At 33.9% G+C, this 15730-nt stretch overlaps 1 protein-coding gene across 1 annotated transcript; it reads left to right on the top strand.

The window, feature by feature from the left end:
* Nucleotides 1–3791: 3791 nt before the first annotated feature.
* On the top strand, nt 3792–14686 carry LOC132304203 (trihelix transcription factor GT-4-like). The gene is made up of 5 exons (XM_059801773.1): nt 3792–4649; nt 9846–9884; nt 13277–13408; nt 13691–13915; nt 14245–14686. The coding sequence occupies exons 1-5, from the start codon at nt 4097–4099 to the stop codon at nt 14445–14447; spliced, it is 1152 nt and encodes a 383-aa protein (XP_059657756.1). The 5' UTR covers nt 3792–4096; the 3' UTR covers nt 14448–14686.
* Nucleotides 14687–15730: the final 1044 nt, after the last annotated feature.

The raw sequence follows: 15730 nt of genomic DNA, 5'->3' as shown, positions 1-15730 counted from the left end.
AGTGTCTCCAAATCTCCATTCAACGAAAAATAATAATAATAATTATTATTATGTCACGTCATCATTTATACAACCACTGTGTTTAATTTCATACACAATTTAATTTAAACAAAGAGAATGATGCAATGTTTTTGTAACCGTCATGTCTAGATAGGTTTGGAGATACTCTGATAGAAAAATTAGAGAGAATCCACGTGCAATCAAATTTTGGGTTGCAACTTAAAGATACTTTTTTGTCTTTCAAAATAGAAGGTCGATGGTTTAAGTCTCCCTAATCATTTGTATCGTAAAAAACTCTGATGATATCATCTTTTCTCTTCAAAAGCGAGGTTAAGTGTTCGGTCTATACTTGGACAGAGTCATGAATTGTTGCCCAAAAGCCGAGCCGAACCACATAGCGTAAGACTTTGGTGAGGTTCCACGTTTAGTTATTCCACTTTTGGTCACCAAATAATAACTTGTCAAACAAATAAATAAATTTTAATAACTAGACCTAAATAAAATTGCTCTAAAAGTGACTAAAAAGAGGAATGGTTACCAAATTTTTAACTAAAATATAGTTAAGTGACCATTTGAGATGTATTTTTGTTCGATTTGTATGTCCTAACATAGCAATTTTGATGGGTTAAAGGAAGACATTTTTTTCATGTCTATAAATCTGTGGTTTATTTTATGTTTTCTTTATATATAATTGGTAAATGATGTGTATTGGTCGATTTGGTATTGAAATTGAGGTTTCCACTTGATTACGGAAGTAATTTATATGTATATAAAAGCGTTTATATGCAGGATATATAAATTGCTAAAATTACGTAATTATAAATGGTTCATGGTGATGGACTCTTTATCAAGAGATGAACTGGATTTAGGATAAGGTAAGCAAATTGTGACAGCTATTGTAACAATTTGCTCCTTATCAATGTCATGGTGAATGTTCTCAAGCATGAGAGAGATATAGACTCTCATAGTCTTATATTGATGAATAGTTACTTTGATTTATACTGTGAAACCCGTAGATCTGAAGACTAGTACTTTAGATAATTATTAATTAATAGCTTGGAAATATACTCTCAAGATTTGTATTGGTGCTAACACAATTATTCTGACTTGATTAATTGATCAACGGAAATTCAGAGGTTTCGTGTTTTTGATAAAATGATTTTCACATATTTATATATATATATATATAGTATATACACACATTTTATCAAAAACACGAAACCTATATATATATATATATAATACATTATTTTATCAAATAAATGTTTTTCTTGGTCAAATGAGAAATAATCAAGGGGTTAGAATAAATGGATTAATTTAACAGTAGAATTGATCACCCGATAGCTATATTAAGCATAAAGGGGTCATTATCCAACTTGATTTTGTTGAAATCACTACTCTAAATGGAGATCAATTAATTTTATATAGTGTATTCAAATTCATTAATGGGCTAATTGAACGGGTCAAAAGTTGTTAACCGGACCAATTATTAGTCCATTTAAGCAACGAGCCCAAAAAATCCTCACCCGTAACCCAACTAATGAATTTAAACCCACAAGAAAGGTAAAAGATAAATGAATTATAGCAGATGATATGAACATTCTATGTACTTAGTTGTATTAATACAACCACTCTTGATTGGTTATAGGAGTTGATTGCTTCAGTGTAAGAAAACAAATATTCCTTTTATTTGTTGTCCATCAATCTTTCCTTTTTGGGTTGTCCCAAAATATTTATCCACTTAAAAAGTTCAAACAACATATTTTGCATCTTTTTCATAAAATGCCCTTGAAATTTTAAAAAAATAATTCAAACTTAATTATATATATATATATTCAAACCTGAAAGGGCAAATTAATAATTTTTAGAAGAGACAGTGCAATAATTATATATTCTCTTAAGAAGTTATATTCTCCAAAGGGGAAATCTAATATGGGAGAGGGAGTCTAAAAAGGGATAAAGATCCTCTCCAATGCTGGAGAAATCTTACACAGAATTCAATGGTTGAGATTGAATTGATAAATAAGACCCACTAGTGATGATGCACTCTCAACCCCTGAATTATGTGCATGACCTCTCCTATGCTGGAGAGGATCATTGTCCTATAAAAAGAGGTATTTTAGATAAATCTTTACACCACAATAAAAAGAGGTATTTTAGACAATTTGAGAGAAAATTGCAAGGGTGAGAAAGTGTTGTACTTAACCTATAGATACTTTCTCTATATCTATCTCCAGTGCCAATTCATTTGTTTTTTTTTACACCTCTAGAATTGCCTAACAAAAATTCATTGAAGAGGTCATATGTGTAATTCTTGAAGACAATTTCTACTACTGGACGTTTGGATCTAAAAGGAGGCTTGGATCAAAGCTTTGGAGGGCTAAAGTTAAAGATCTATACAAATTATAGAGAATTGGCTTAGAGATGTTCTCAAATTTCTTTGGTGAGTATTCATACACTTTTATGTGTAAGTATGCATATATCATAGTGTGTTTTCATCAAGCCCAAAATTCTAAGTATCAACAAGACATTGAATAATTACACGCATACACTTAATATTAAAAAATATCATTTTTCAACAAATTCACACATGAGTCACTTGCACTAAAATAATTAACTTTTCGAGCGTGTGTATTCAAGTTAAAGTCCCTCTCCCATTTGTTTGTTAAAAAAAAAAAAAAAAAAGAAAAAAAACCTAGAATCTTTACTCACAAAGCAAAATTTTATCAACTAGAGACTTGTCAAATCGAGTCTTTGGTTGATTTGGGAAAAAAATTGGAATGAGAATTGAGGAATGAATATTAATGATGCTTACCCTTAAGGATAAAACTGCCATTAAGGTACATTGACGAATTTAGAGGGAAAGTAAAGTTTTGTTCTAGATTTGTCCAATTATAAAGTAATTCATTTTAAGAAGGATAATTAATGAGATAAATCATAAATAGTCACTTATCTATTTTTAAGTTTTAATTTGGTTAACTATTCATATTTTTTTTCAAATAATTTTGTTGATAATTGGTCAATGAAATTTAATTTTTTAATAAAAAATCTCTATTAGTTGTCATTTTTGGTATTAGAAGTTTATGAACGGCATGTAATTAATTCATCGTTCATTTTTTAATCAACGATGAAAAGTTTAACATTTATTTTGCCTTCACTTATTAAATTGGACAATAAATTTGGACATCCTAAAATAGAAACATAGATTATTAATTGTAAGAAATAAAAATGATACTCCATCCTGACCAACTGTCCAACCTTCCATATTTAGCATTTTCGAAATAATTGTCTAAATTTAAAATTCAATATACTTCTATATTTTATAATATTCATAACTTAGCCTGATATTTATTAAAAATATCATCACTGTGGGCCACTATAAATATATTCGGTAAGTGTAATTAAAAATATAAAAAGTAGCACCTCCAAAAATTAGATTTTTTAAAAGGCAACACTTAAAATAGGTTGTTTGTATATAAAATATTTTTATTATTTTTTATTTTTTAGTGTTTAATTGTCATAAAATATTTATAAAAAGAAATAATCAAAACTTAACAAAAATTATTTATTTATCAATTTTGTCAAGTTATTTTACTGTTCTACTCGATGAACTCAGCCTATACTTTTGTTAAACACAAAAATATTAAAAAGAAAAAATAAAAAATTCTGGTGAAACTAAAAACCTGGCAAAAATGAAAGTTCAATTTTTGTCCCATTTACACGCATTTACGTCAAATCGTAGTCAAAGCTTTTACTTCACGCACCATTTTTATCTCTTTTCCAAAACACCCAATCTTTCCCACTGATAAAACCAACCCAACCATTTGTAGACAAGATATCTTCCCCATTAACAGGAATTTATCCCATACCCTCTCTCTTTCTCTCTCTATTCTATTTATATGTGTATGTGTATATATATATATACAATTCTAATTATATATATATACATGCACAAACACTATATACACACAGTTGTGTTTACCCTTTTCAGTAACCAAACTCATACTTAGATGAAGCATTTTGTCATCAACCTTCCATTCAATGTCTATATAGAGTCTAATCCACTTGCTGCACAGAACAACAAACAGACCCAATCATGTACTTGTCCGAAAGACCTCGTCCAATCGATTTCTATAAAGAAGAAGACGAAAATCGAGACATGATGATCGAGGTCGCTTCCAATGGCGTCTTGCCACCTCAGCAGCAGCAGCCTCCGCCGCCGCCGCCGCCGCCGCAGATGATTCTCGGCGACAGTAGCGGCGGCGAAGACAGCCTCGAGGTCAAGGCGCCGAAGAAACGGGCCGAGACTTGGGTCCAAGACGAGACTCGGACGCTGATCGGTCTGAGGAGAGAAATGGATGGTCTGTTCAACACTTCCAAGTCGAACAAGCACTTGTGGGAGCAAATTTCGTCCAAAATGCGGGAAAAGGGCTTCGATCGATCGCCGACTATGTGTACTGATAAGTGGAGGAATTTGCTGAAGGAGTTCAAGAAGGCTAAGGTGCAAGATAGAGGCGGAAATGGGTCTGCCAAGATGTCGAATTACAAGGAGATTGAGGACATTCTTAGAGAGAGAAACAAGAATGCAGCGCACTACAAGAGTCCCACAACTTCGAAGGTCGACTCGTTTATACAGTTTTCTGATAAAGGTATAACCTATATTCTGTTTAATTCTATCCTGAAATTTTTGAATTTTTTTGAAGGTTTACAAAAGGGCTTTTGGGTTGAATTACTTTTTGTTGATTGTACAATGGGTTTATCATATTTGAATAAGGTTGATGTACCTCTTTGAAAAATTTTAAATTTCTATATTAGGAAATGAGTTTGATTTTTGACATTGAAGGTAACTAGGTCAGCTTTATTTTTTGCTTAGGTGCATTATGACCCACCCACAATGTTGATTTAGTTAAATTCTACTTGTTGATGGTGGTGAATTTATCTGCTACTGTTTGCTTCAAAGATTTTGTGAAGTATGTAAGTCAGGAACTTATTGGCTTGATTTGTGTATATTAGCTCTATATAAAGACAGAATATTACTTGATTTCGCATAACTCATAAACAGATCTTGTTTTGTTCCATCGTTATTTTGGCTGGTATGTCAACACTTATTTCAATATGGATTTTGTTTATATTGGCAGCCCTTTGAAATTAAGGCTTACACTCTTTAAGATTAGATCATACTCTATTGTGTGGATGGGTTATGATTTTTGATGTGTGCTCTGGAAGGTAAGATGGTGATGGTGAGCTCGTAGAATTTTCAATTGCTTTCTACTTTTCCAAAGATATATTTTTAATCAGTTTGAACAAGTGTCAACAATAGCTAAGAGTGAAGTGGTGATATCAACATGAGCATAAAAATCCAAAAAGTGAAATGATTGAATTGGCTATGGAACTGGAGTTCAACTAGAGAATCATCGTGTCTTAAATCATATGCGACAACAACTGACAACCATGTTTTTAAGCAAGGGGAGAGAGGAGCTCCTAAAATCAAATTGTTGGATCAGGGAGAGGGAGAGGGAGAGGGAGAGCGTTCAAATTAAGCTTGAGGAAATTGGTTTGTCATTTTCTCATATTTGAGGGAGAGAATTAGAAAATGCTATACATGTACAGAGACCTTCATAGAGGTCCTTTGGAGCCTAGGCGCAAGGCGAGGTGCGTGCCTGAGTGAAGCAAGGCGCACAATTGAAAAATTAATTTACTTTTAAAGCATATTTATATTCCATATTAAAGGTGCAAATGTTGTCAAAGGCAAACCTGGGCACGCAACAGGCGCAAATGTTGTGCCTGTATGAGCCTGGAGCCTAGGCGCGTCTTTGACAACACTACTGGGAGCTAACAGTGAGAACATAAGCAATTCATGTTTTTATTTCAATGTTTATTTATTAATTTGTTGTAAATTCTACAGGTCCTTTTTTGCCTCAAACTCTCATATGATTTGTTTTGTTGTAAGCTAAGAACCTTTGAGAATAAAACATGCAACTGGCAGTTTTATATTTATTTTTTTGCTAGACAGAGCCTCATCAAAATTTTGACTTTGAAGAAATGATTATAAAATGGCATGTGGATAGTAAATTGAAAATGCCATTGAGCGTCTGAGATAGTGAAGGAATTTTATGTACTTTTGAGGAGGGAACTATTTAGGTTTGGGTGCTGTTCTCAAAAAGTCATTACCAGTGGTGCATAGATAAACTGCTAAGAAAGAAGTTTGGTACAGAATTGTTCATTTACACAAGGAATACTTTTTCCTATCTTTACTTTTATGACTTGATTTTAGTTTTAGTCTGTCACTCAATATTTTTTTATAGTGTCTACATCACATAATCGTCTGAGATTATGCTGCTACCGTTTTCAGATGTCTTCCTAACCATGTAAAGGTTTCACAAACAGATATTCGGATTGATTCATAAATATGCACTATTTTCAAGCAGTATATATAGGCAATGACTTAATTGAATGCTTTTATGATTAGTACTTCTTAGATGCACTAATACTGTTGAAAGTTATCCCAAAACTGCCACATATTTCAGATGTGTCCCTTTTCTTTTTTTCTTTTAACTAAGAAGTGCTTCCTAGTTTTTCATTTATTTATTTATTTATTTTTATCTCCTTTTTGTTTTGGTAACAATTTTTTCATATCTATTGTCTTCTCATACTCTAGCCATTTGTATCCTTGTCCAAGCTAAATGTTGTGTATCAAAACAAATTTCGGAAGTATATGTCCTAGGGGCAGAACAATTGTTTATTTTTTTAGACTGACAATTTGTCGTCATAGATATGATGATTATGAAACTTTGCAGAGAACTTTATTGTAATTTTACTGCCCAGTGTTGTTAAAGGAACGCCTAGGCGCGCACCTAGGCTCCAGGTGCAGTGGTGCACAAGTCTTGCGCCTTTAATATGGAATATGAATATGCTTTAATAGTAACTTAATATTTCAATTGTGTGCCTCGCTTCACTGAGGTGCCTCACGCCTAGTCTCCAAAGGACCTCTAGCTCCTTAGTGCACCTTGGGCCTTTGACAACACTGTTATTGCCTAACAAAGGACATGGCCATGACTATTTTTGACTTCTGCATAACAGCTGACAACATAGATTTCACGAAACGTCACAAAAAACTTTCTTTTAATTTTAGCCTAAGAAAGAACACGGCCTTGACTATTTATTAATTCTGCATAACAGCCGACAATGTCAATTCTGTTTTACTCCAAAAGGACGAGGGTTGGACCAATGAAGGGACCAAGGGGGGCCATGGCCCCCCCAAGGTTTTGCAAAATCATATTAATACCATCTGTATTAAGTCTTGAGTTTTGAATATTTGTGATTTGGCCCCTTCAAAATTTTACAAAAATCTATTAAGTACCTCCAATTAAGTCTTGAACTTTGAATGTTTCATATCTGCCCTAAATCAAACCCACATGATAACAAACCACGTTGTGCCAAAACTCTCTTAACATATAGCCTCAAACTCATAAAAGTATATCTCCTATGCTTCATGTACACAATTTCATAATTCAAATTTCTAATACATCAGATGCACAATATCAAAACCTAATGTGTGTGTATATAACTATATACGTGAATTGTGTGTGTGTGTGTGTGTGTGTGTGTGTGTATGAATATGTGCTAGTTCAATGTTTGTTTAATTTGATTAATTTTCTTGAAATATCTAATGAATGTATCATTTCATATTTGTTAAGCTGAAGTCTATTATTTGTTTATTAATTTAATTTTTCCCACAAAAGAGTACATTCTTTTATGTGTCTCTTTTGAATTTGCTTAACATCTATCTTACTACATTGGTCTTTTTCATGCTAGATTATGGAAAAATTACTAATTTTATGCAGCATTTATTAATTAAATGCTTTGTGTTATATTATTCCTTTATAATTTTCTGGCGCTATGTGCATGTGAACTTTTGAATTTATTTGGATGCTTTATTTTATATGTATCATGTCACCATCTCTAAAGTGCCGTCGGCACAATGCTGATAGAAGTTATTTGATATAGTTGTTCCGTTTTTATGCGAATTTATGTCATAATTAACAAATTAAATGACAAAATTGTTTTTTTATCCAACTTTGTACGTAGCAATTCCCGAACTAACTAGACATCTTTTTGTAAGTACTTAATGGATTACAAAATCCATTTAATTAACAAATGATATTATTTTAGATCTTCTTTTATATTAAGAATTATGACTTCTATTGTAAAAATATATATATCTTACAAATTATACCTTTTTTTTTATAAATTTCTTTACACTATTAGTTGGCCCCCTCAATTGAAAGTTCCTGGGTCCGCCCCTGAAATGGACCAAAATAGTGCATTGGTTGCTTTGACGGTTGGGTATGTCTAATGCTGCTAGAAAAAAGAATATTTTTTACAATTATGTTGCATTGTGATAGTTAGGATTGAAATATGTGCACACTTGCTCTAAAATCAGGAGTCACCACGTGAACACAATTTCGTTGCTCATCTAAGTTCGTACCGCTGACATATAGGCTTAATGAACAAGGAGTTGCACATGAATATTTGCATGAGGTTTATAGCGTCTATAGAAAGATGTCAGTGAGGGTGGTGGTCTATTGCTAGGAACCATGGTAGTGATCATTGGGTTTATCTGTCTACATTTTGTCAGTAAAAGTTCCTGAAGCCTCTTCCACTCTTTTAAAGGGACCCAATACTGTCAAACATCATGCTTTGTTTTTTTCTGAATTTATAACTCCACATTTTCATATTGAACTATTTTCAGCCACTGTTATTGGTAAATTCCCCCACAACTAAATGGCAGTTTCTTGCCCTTGCATCTTCTTTTTCTCACATGCGTTAGTCACTGCATATTTTTGCCAGTTGGCCACTATACATAGAATACTTGGGGGCATTCTTTTGTTACATGTTCTTATCTCATTCTCTTTTCGGTTCCATATGCGAAGCAACATTGTGCAAATGTTTTTTCTCGTGGCGTTGCTAATATGGTATCTACTCACTATTATGACAAACACCCGCGAACCAAGAACAAATCAAGAAACACGACAAAATAGTAAACACGCCACACACCAAAGACAAAATAATAAATTCGCCCCCACAAATTTTTTCTCAAACTAAGTATTTACTGTATTAATGGTAATTTGTATAGAAAAATTGAAGTTGGCCCCTTCATTAAAATCCCATTTATAAATACGTATCTATGTAATTAAAGGTGGTTTGCGAAATAAATTACTTGTAACCCAAATCTAATAAAAAAAGTGTTGTAATCCTTGCTACAACATATCAGTACTCTATTTATATATATAAATTATTTGTTATCATTTAAAATGCACTGAAACAAAAATCGTTACAATTATTATATTTTATTTATTTATAAAATTTAATTTTACATTACTACCTCGGCCCCCCAAACTAATATTTCTGGCTCCGCCACTGCATAAAGATTATGTGATTCGGCAAAAGGTTTCACTATGGGAAAATCAGGTGATTACAAGTTTCAACCCCCAAACCCTCTCTCCCTCTCCTGCGAGGCTGCGATTTTCAGTATTCTTTCACTACCCACTCCAAACCCTAAACACCCTTATATATTGGGCTACAAGAGAGTTCTAAAAAGGGTCTATGATCCGCAAGTGAAAAACAGGTCAAAATTCATTGGGTGAAAACGGACCACAGCCAAAACAAAATTCGTGCCACTACATCACACTTGCCTTTTTTGATTTGGAAGTTTCAGCTTATTTTTCTTTTCTGGTTTGAACTGCTGACAAAATTTAATTCAGTTTTTCTTTGTGTTCTTGTAAGGAATTATTTAGCAGCAGAAATGATAATTTTTTTGTTCTTGACTAATTTCGTTTATGTAGGTATCGAGGACACTAGCATCACATTTGGACCCGTGGAAGGTATGTCATCAGAATTGGGTTTCCAGTTTACTAGTTTGTATTTTATGTTTGCCAATTAATTGAGACTGGCTATTATACTAGAATTCATGTCTTTGTGTGTGTGTCAGTGTGTATTTATTACCAAGTATAGGTTTGTGAAAGAGGTCTGCAATACTTAGTTGTGGGATTTAAGGTCTTAAATAACAGAATGAATGCTCTGATGCTAATGGTTTTTTGTATTCCTTGTAGGAGGGATAAAGACCTCCAACCATCTTCTTGTACATTGTCTTGTATCTTATTCGCTTTGCTTAGACTTTTAAATCTGGCAGGCATTTATCAGGTGACCTCTCTACATATTTTTTTTCTTTATTCAAAACTTCTTTTCAGGGTTTTGGGAAGGGAGAGACGGTGGTGCCATTGTGTAATCATGACTCTGGTTTAAATTATTTGGATTGAAAGGAATTACTGTATCCAAGATAAGGAATAATGTTGAGGTGATTTGGGGCAAATTTTAGTCTTGGGGATAAGGAATAATATTGAGGTGATTTGGGGAAAATTTTAGTCTCGGCTTCATTTTGGATTTCATTTACTAATTAGTTTAAAAGAATGCCGCTTTCCTTGATCTTGATGAACTGTAGGGCTGTGTGTCTTCCTTTTTCATGTTTTAAGTTTGCCCATCTCCACGATGGAATTCCTCCTCCAACTGGGAAGGTGAAGGTTAACTTAAATGGTTATTACCTTGGTATTTCGGAGCAGTTGGTCTTTGGGGATATCTCCGAAGATGCTGATGGAAATACCATTTCTTGTTTTATTGGTTAGAAGTAGGCTTGTAGCAGCTAGAGGGTAAGCAATAGATCAGTCCATTCCCTTCTTGAAGGTCTCAAAGGTGTCTGCTTTGAACTTGCATCATTGTTTGACTGGGAGTGATTCCAACATGACGATATGATGTTTTAGATCACAATCTCTTTTTCCTTGGTGCTGTAGTCACCTTCTCAGAGAGATTCTGGAGTTTTTTATTCTTCAAAGGTGGTAATTAGATGGATCTCTAGGTTAACCAATGAGAAAGCAGACTCCTTGGTTAATGAAGGGGTTTATTCTTTAGTTCCAATAAAGTGCCCTTTTTACCCTCTTGAAATTTGTTTGCTATTTGAGAGCATTGAATTTGTTTTACCCTGGGGTTTCTTAGATTTACTATTTAATTGGTTGGTCCTCTCTCTTTTTCTTTGTCTTGGAGGATAGCTGATCCTTCTTTCTTTGATTTATCCCTGATCTTCTTCAATAAACTATTTCTAGTTTCTTATCAAGGGAAAGGAAATTGGGAAATGAAACCTTGTCATCAAAATAACTAACACTCATGGTAAAACAAAATTTCTTGAAAATGCATCTCCGAAGACTACTCATGCTATACTTCTGACGTACATTAATTAACAACTTCTTTTTACTGGTTCTGTTACCAGTTAACAAGAAACTAATATTCAGTTGTCATTCAACAGAACCACTTGTATGGAAAGCAAACCTGCCTAATAATCTGAATTGCTTTTCAATATTTCCATAGAGTGCTCGTCTTAGCGAGCCAACCCCAGCTCAAGGTATTTTTTTCCTCACTGAGCTTGAACAGAATGTTTAGGCATGAGTAGGAGCCAAGTCTAGGTCAAACAAGACCAAGTTAGACTGACCTGAGCTTGAGCAGTTAATTTTTTGTCTTGTTTGTTTGTTATCCCATTTAGACAAATTAAATACCCTCGCCACCATCAATCTCATCATGATCCTTACCTCTATTTGCTTAGTATTCTACCTTCTTATTGAGAATGGTTTTTTCCACCAAATTGGCCTACCTGTCTTAAGTTATTTCTTCCTCCCACTTTTGATGGCTAAAAGTACTGCAATTTGTAGCCAAAAAAAAGGCACCTAATTTCTGCAATTGGTTGTTCTAAAAATATTATTTTCTTAAGACTCTGTGCATGATCATTATTACAACCGCGCTCTTATTCTTCACATTTTCCTTTGTGGAAGAATTCTTCCTATTACACACACTTGTGTTGTTTCTTCTTTCATGTAGAAACCACTCTTGTTTCTTCCCCTACTCATGTTCTTTTTTATAGTGATTCTTTTTCTCGTGTCTCGTAGTGCCTAGATTCTCTTGCAGCTGAATGCACCCCTTCATGTCACTACTGTTATTAGATGAAGTGTATCTTCATATGATTACACACCAGTATTACTTGCACATTAACATAGCATCTCACTGGATGGGCTGTGCAGCTAACCATGATTATTATGGGATTGCAAATGAGAAACACATAATTAGAATCATTGATTGGAATCTGGATATGCAATATTGAATTTAGCATGGATTGAGCATTGATAAGGTTTTGGAGAAATCCCAGTAGGGTATTAGGGTGCGCACATCCTGTTCCCAAACAAAGCAGTTCAACCGACCACAAATATAAATGGGGCTTTAAGTGACACAAAAGTCATTTAAATTTCTTAACAAAAACTTTTTCTTTGGTTAAACTGAATGGGGGAGAGGGTGTGTGTGTTGTGTGTGTGTGTGGGTGGGGGGTGGATGGAGTTTATAAATGTAAAAGAGGAGAATGAGAAATTTGGGGCAAATGATATATGGGTTGCATTGTAGTTGTCTTATGGTAATCCATAGTCGAAGATAGTGACCATATGAACCGCATCTTACCGACCGATAAAACACCATTCTAGAAGCAATTACAATAATGTTATGCAAGTCCCTCATTGGTCTTTTCTATTGTGTAGATATATCATCTCACTTTGCTTGATTTGCATTTCAGGATATGGAACAGTATAAGAGATACATCAGATATGTTAACGAAAAATTATTCAGTTGTATCTCTCTAGTGCATCTTAAAGAAGCCTGATCTAAAATTTTCTATAATGTTGTTAGTACTTATATAGTGATTAAATGTACAGTGAGTCATTATTTTCACTTTCTTTGAGTTTCCAAGAGTAGATCTGAGGCTCCTGGTGACTGGGAGGTCAGTTTCCAAGAGTAGGAGCCAACTCAGCGTTAGTGGCTTTGTGCTGCACTGGAGTGATCCAATATTTGGTTCTGCAAATATCGCGTTTCACCTGATACTTTATGAAGCTATCCTTTGTCTAAAGCACTCTTACGTTTTTAGAGAACAGAACAGAAACAACTCAAAATTTTCATCTGTTGACTGTATTTTGAAAATTGTTTCTCTGGACAGTGTAAAAAATAAATAAATAAATAAACCAATTTTAGAGAAGAGTCTTTCAGAGATCTGACAGCTGTTTTTTATTTCTTGAGTTATTGAAAACTATTTTTTATAACTTAACCAAAAAGACCTTAAGTATGCATATTTCAATTTTTATATCTGTGTCATGAGAAGAAACCTATCGCACCTTTCTAAATTTCTTGGTTACAGCTAGTGGCAGGCCAACACTTAACCTGGAAAGGCGTTTGGATCATGACGGACATCCTTTGGCCATTGCTGCAGCGGATGCAGTCGCAGCAAGTGGAGTTTCTCCTTGGAATTGGAGAGAGACCCCAGGAACTGGTTAGTTTTGCCAGTCAAATTCACAGCTTTTGAACTTTATTGTGTCGGAAATTGTAAATTTTATTCATGAAGCATCATAATTAATGAAAGTAGCCCACTTTATGCTTCAATTAGGCAGTTGCTCCAGAGATCTGATTTATGTTTTTAATTCACATTTAATATCAATTCCAAGCACTTTGGCCAAAATACTGTGTTTGACGAGACCATGTGACATGTAACTCTTTATGTTTAATCTATAGTTGCAAGCTGTCAATTCATTCTCCATTTTCTACTTTTTGGCAGGTGAGCAGGGTACCTCATTTGATGGGAGGGTTATATCAGTCAAGTGGGGAGATTACACCAAAAAAATCGGTATTGATGGCACTGCAGATGCGATCAAGGAAGCAATCAAGTGTTCTTTTAGGTTGAGAACAAAGCGTGCATTTTGGCTGGAAGATGAAGATAATATAGTTCGGACTCTTGACAGGGACATGCCTTTGGGGAATTACACTCTTCACCTTGATGAAGGTAATAATCACACGTACATTATCTTAGCTGTAGCCAAATTGACATAATCTCCTGAATTACATACCAATTTTTTGAAAGGCACACTCGTTAAGTTGCTATCAACAGGATTTGGCTTGTGATTTTTACTCTCTCTTGATGGAGACATTGCTCTTGTACGCATTCAATGTTGCTCAAAAATATTATTTAGTAAACATGGTAAATAATGGCCAGTGACTTCACCAACCCCAAAAGGCAATATTATAAACCTTGGATTGATCAAAACTCTTCTTCAAAAAAATGAAACTTGAACAATTTCGTGCAAGACTTTTACTCTGGTTTCCAATTTTCAGGCCTGACTATAAAAGTGTGCCTGTATGAGGAGTCCGATCACATGCCAGTCCACACAGAGGATAAGACATTCTACACCGAAGATGACTTCCGTTACTTTCTGTCCCGTCGGGGCTGGACATATCTGAGAGAGTATAATGGGTATAGGAACATCGATACTTTGGATGAGCTATGTCCTGGTGTAATATATCGTGGTGTGAGTTAAAAGGCAGAACACACCGCATTGCACAAGATTCTTACTCTGCACAGGAGGCTTAGGGAATAGACTAAGGTATCTTGCTATGTTCATCCTCTGTAAGTGTCCCTATGATCTTGGAGAGTTTCGCCCGATTGTATTCGATGTGTCATGGAATACAAAACTGTTGTTCCTGTATAATTTTATTTCTAAATATCATAGCCTGGAGAATTCATAATTGTTAATATAGTTTTGAACTTCAAATTTAATGTAGTTGTTCTGAAATCTCTTTGCACCAATTGAATTGCTTTGTCATGCAAGCAAGTGCATGGCGAGTGGAAGTTTGGGACCTGCTATCAAATTGTTATTTGGAATTACTTTGTGACTTATTTTAGGTTACAAACTTTGTCCATTTATTGGATCTGGGAGTCTTGAGGTTTCAGAGCATGTATTTGAAGGTGAATTTAAACTTTCAGCCTTTTCATTTTTGGAAGGTAGAGGATATACAATTTATTTTTCCTTTTTGGGTAAGTAAGATAACAGGTAGAGTACATACATTTGGTATATATATCTATATATATATCTCATTTTTAGTATATACATTTGGGTTATAACTTTTGGGATTTGATATATATGAATTACAACCTATTGTCATTGATTGATGATGACAGTGGATGAGATTTATTATTATTATTATTTTTTTTTTTTTGGGCGTTGGTTGTGAAAAGAATAAAAAACCTCTCCGGTAGCGATTCCTTGTGAATTTTAATGATGATTATTTACCTATGTATTCATTTATTTGTGAAATTTTATGTGAAATGTACCTATAAAAAAAAATAGAAAAACAATCATCATGCAAAAAGAATCGAGTACATAAAAGACGAACCTCGAGACGTAATTAATATTTAATCCTACCTTCAACTCTAAAGGAAAGGGTACAAATTTCATTGGGACCACCCTTAAGGAATTTTTCGGTGAATGTTAGTAGTGAGATTACAGAGTATTCTCGATGGTAAATTATACAGTATTCTAAGAGATCTGATATCATCATTGGATTCACTTCTTTGTTTGGGATTGTGTGCACTCCTAATGCAACAACTTCACAGAGTGAGGCAACATACTATATCACAATGCAACACAGTTATATCATGAAATGCAACACTCCTGTAATATATTTATATTGAAGATGCAACACTCATGCAACATATTATATCACGTTGTAACATTATAACACAATTAAAATCAAGAATATAACACATTTATATAATTGTTGCGTTGTCAATTTATAATTATATTGTTGATTTAAAGTTATT

This window comes from Cornus florida, unplaced genomic scaffold (assembly GCF_030987335.1).
Source record: "Cornus florida cultivar Cherokee Brave unplaced genomic scaffold, ASM3098733v1 CherokeeBrave_3.0.0_Hap2_Chr04, whole genome shotgun sequence".
Taxonomy (NCBI): domain Eukaryota; kingdom Viridiplantae; phylum Streptophyta; class Magnoliopsida; order Cornales; family Cornaceae; genus Cornus; species Cornus florida.
Note: the sequence above shows the minus strand (reverse complement) of the source record. Positions and strands in the feature narration are given on the sequence as shown.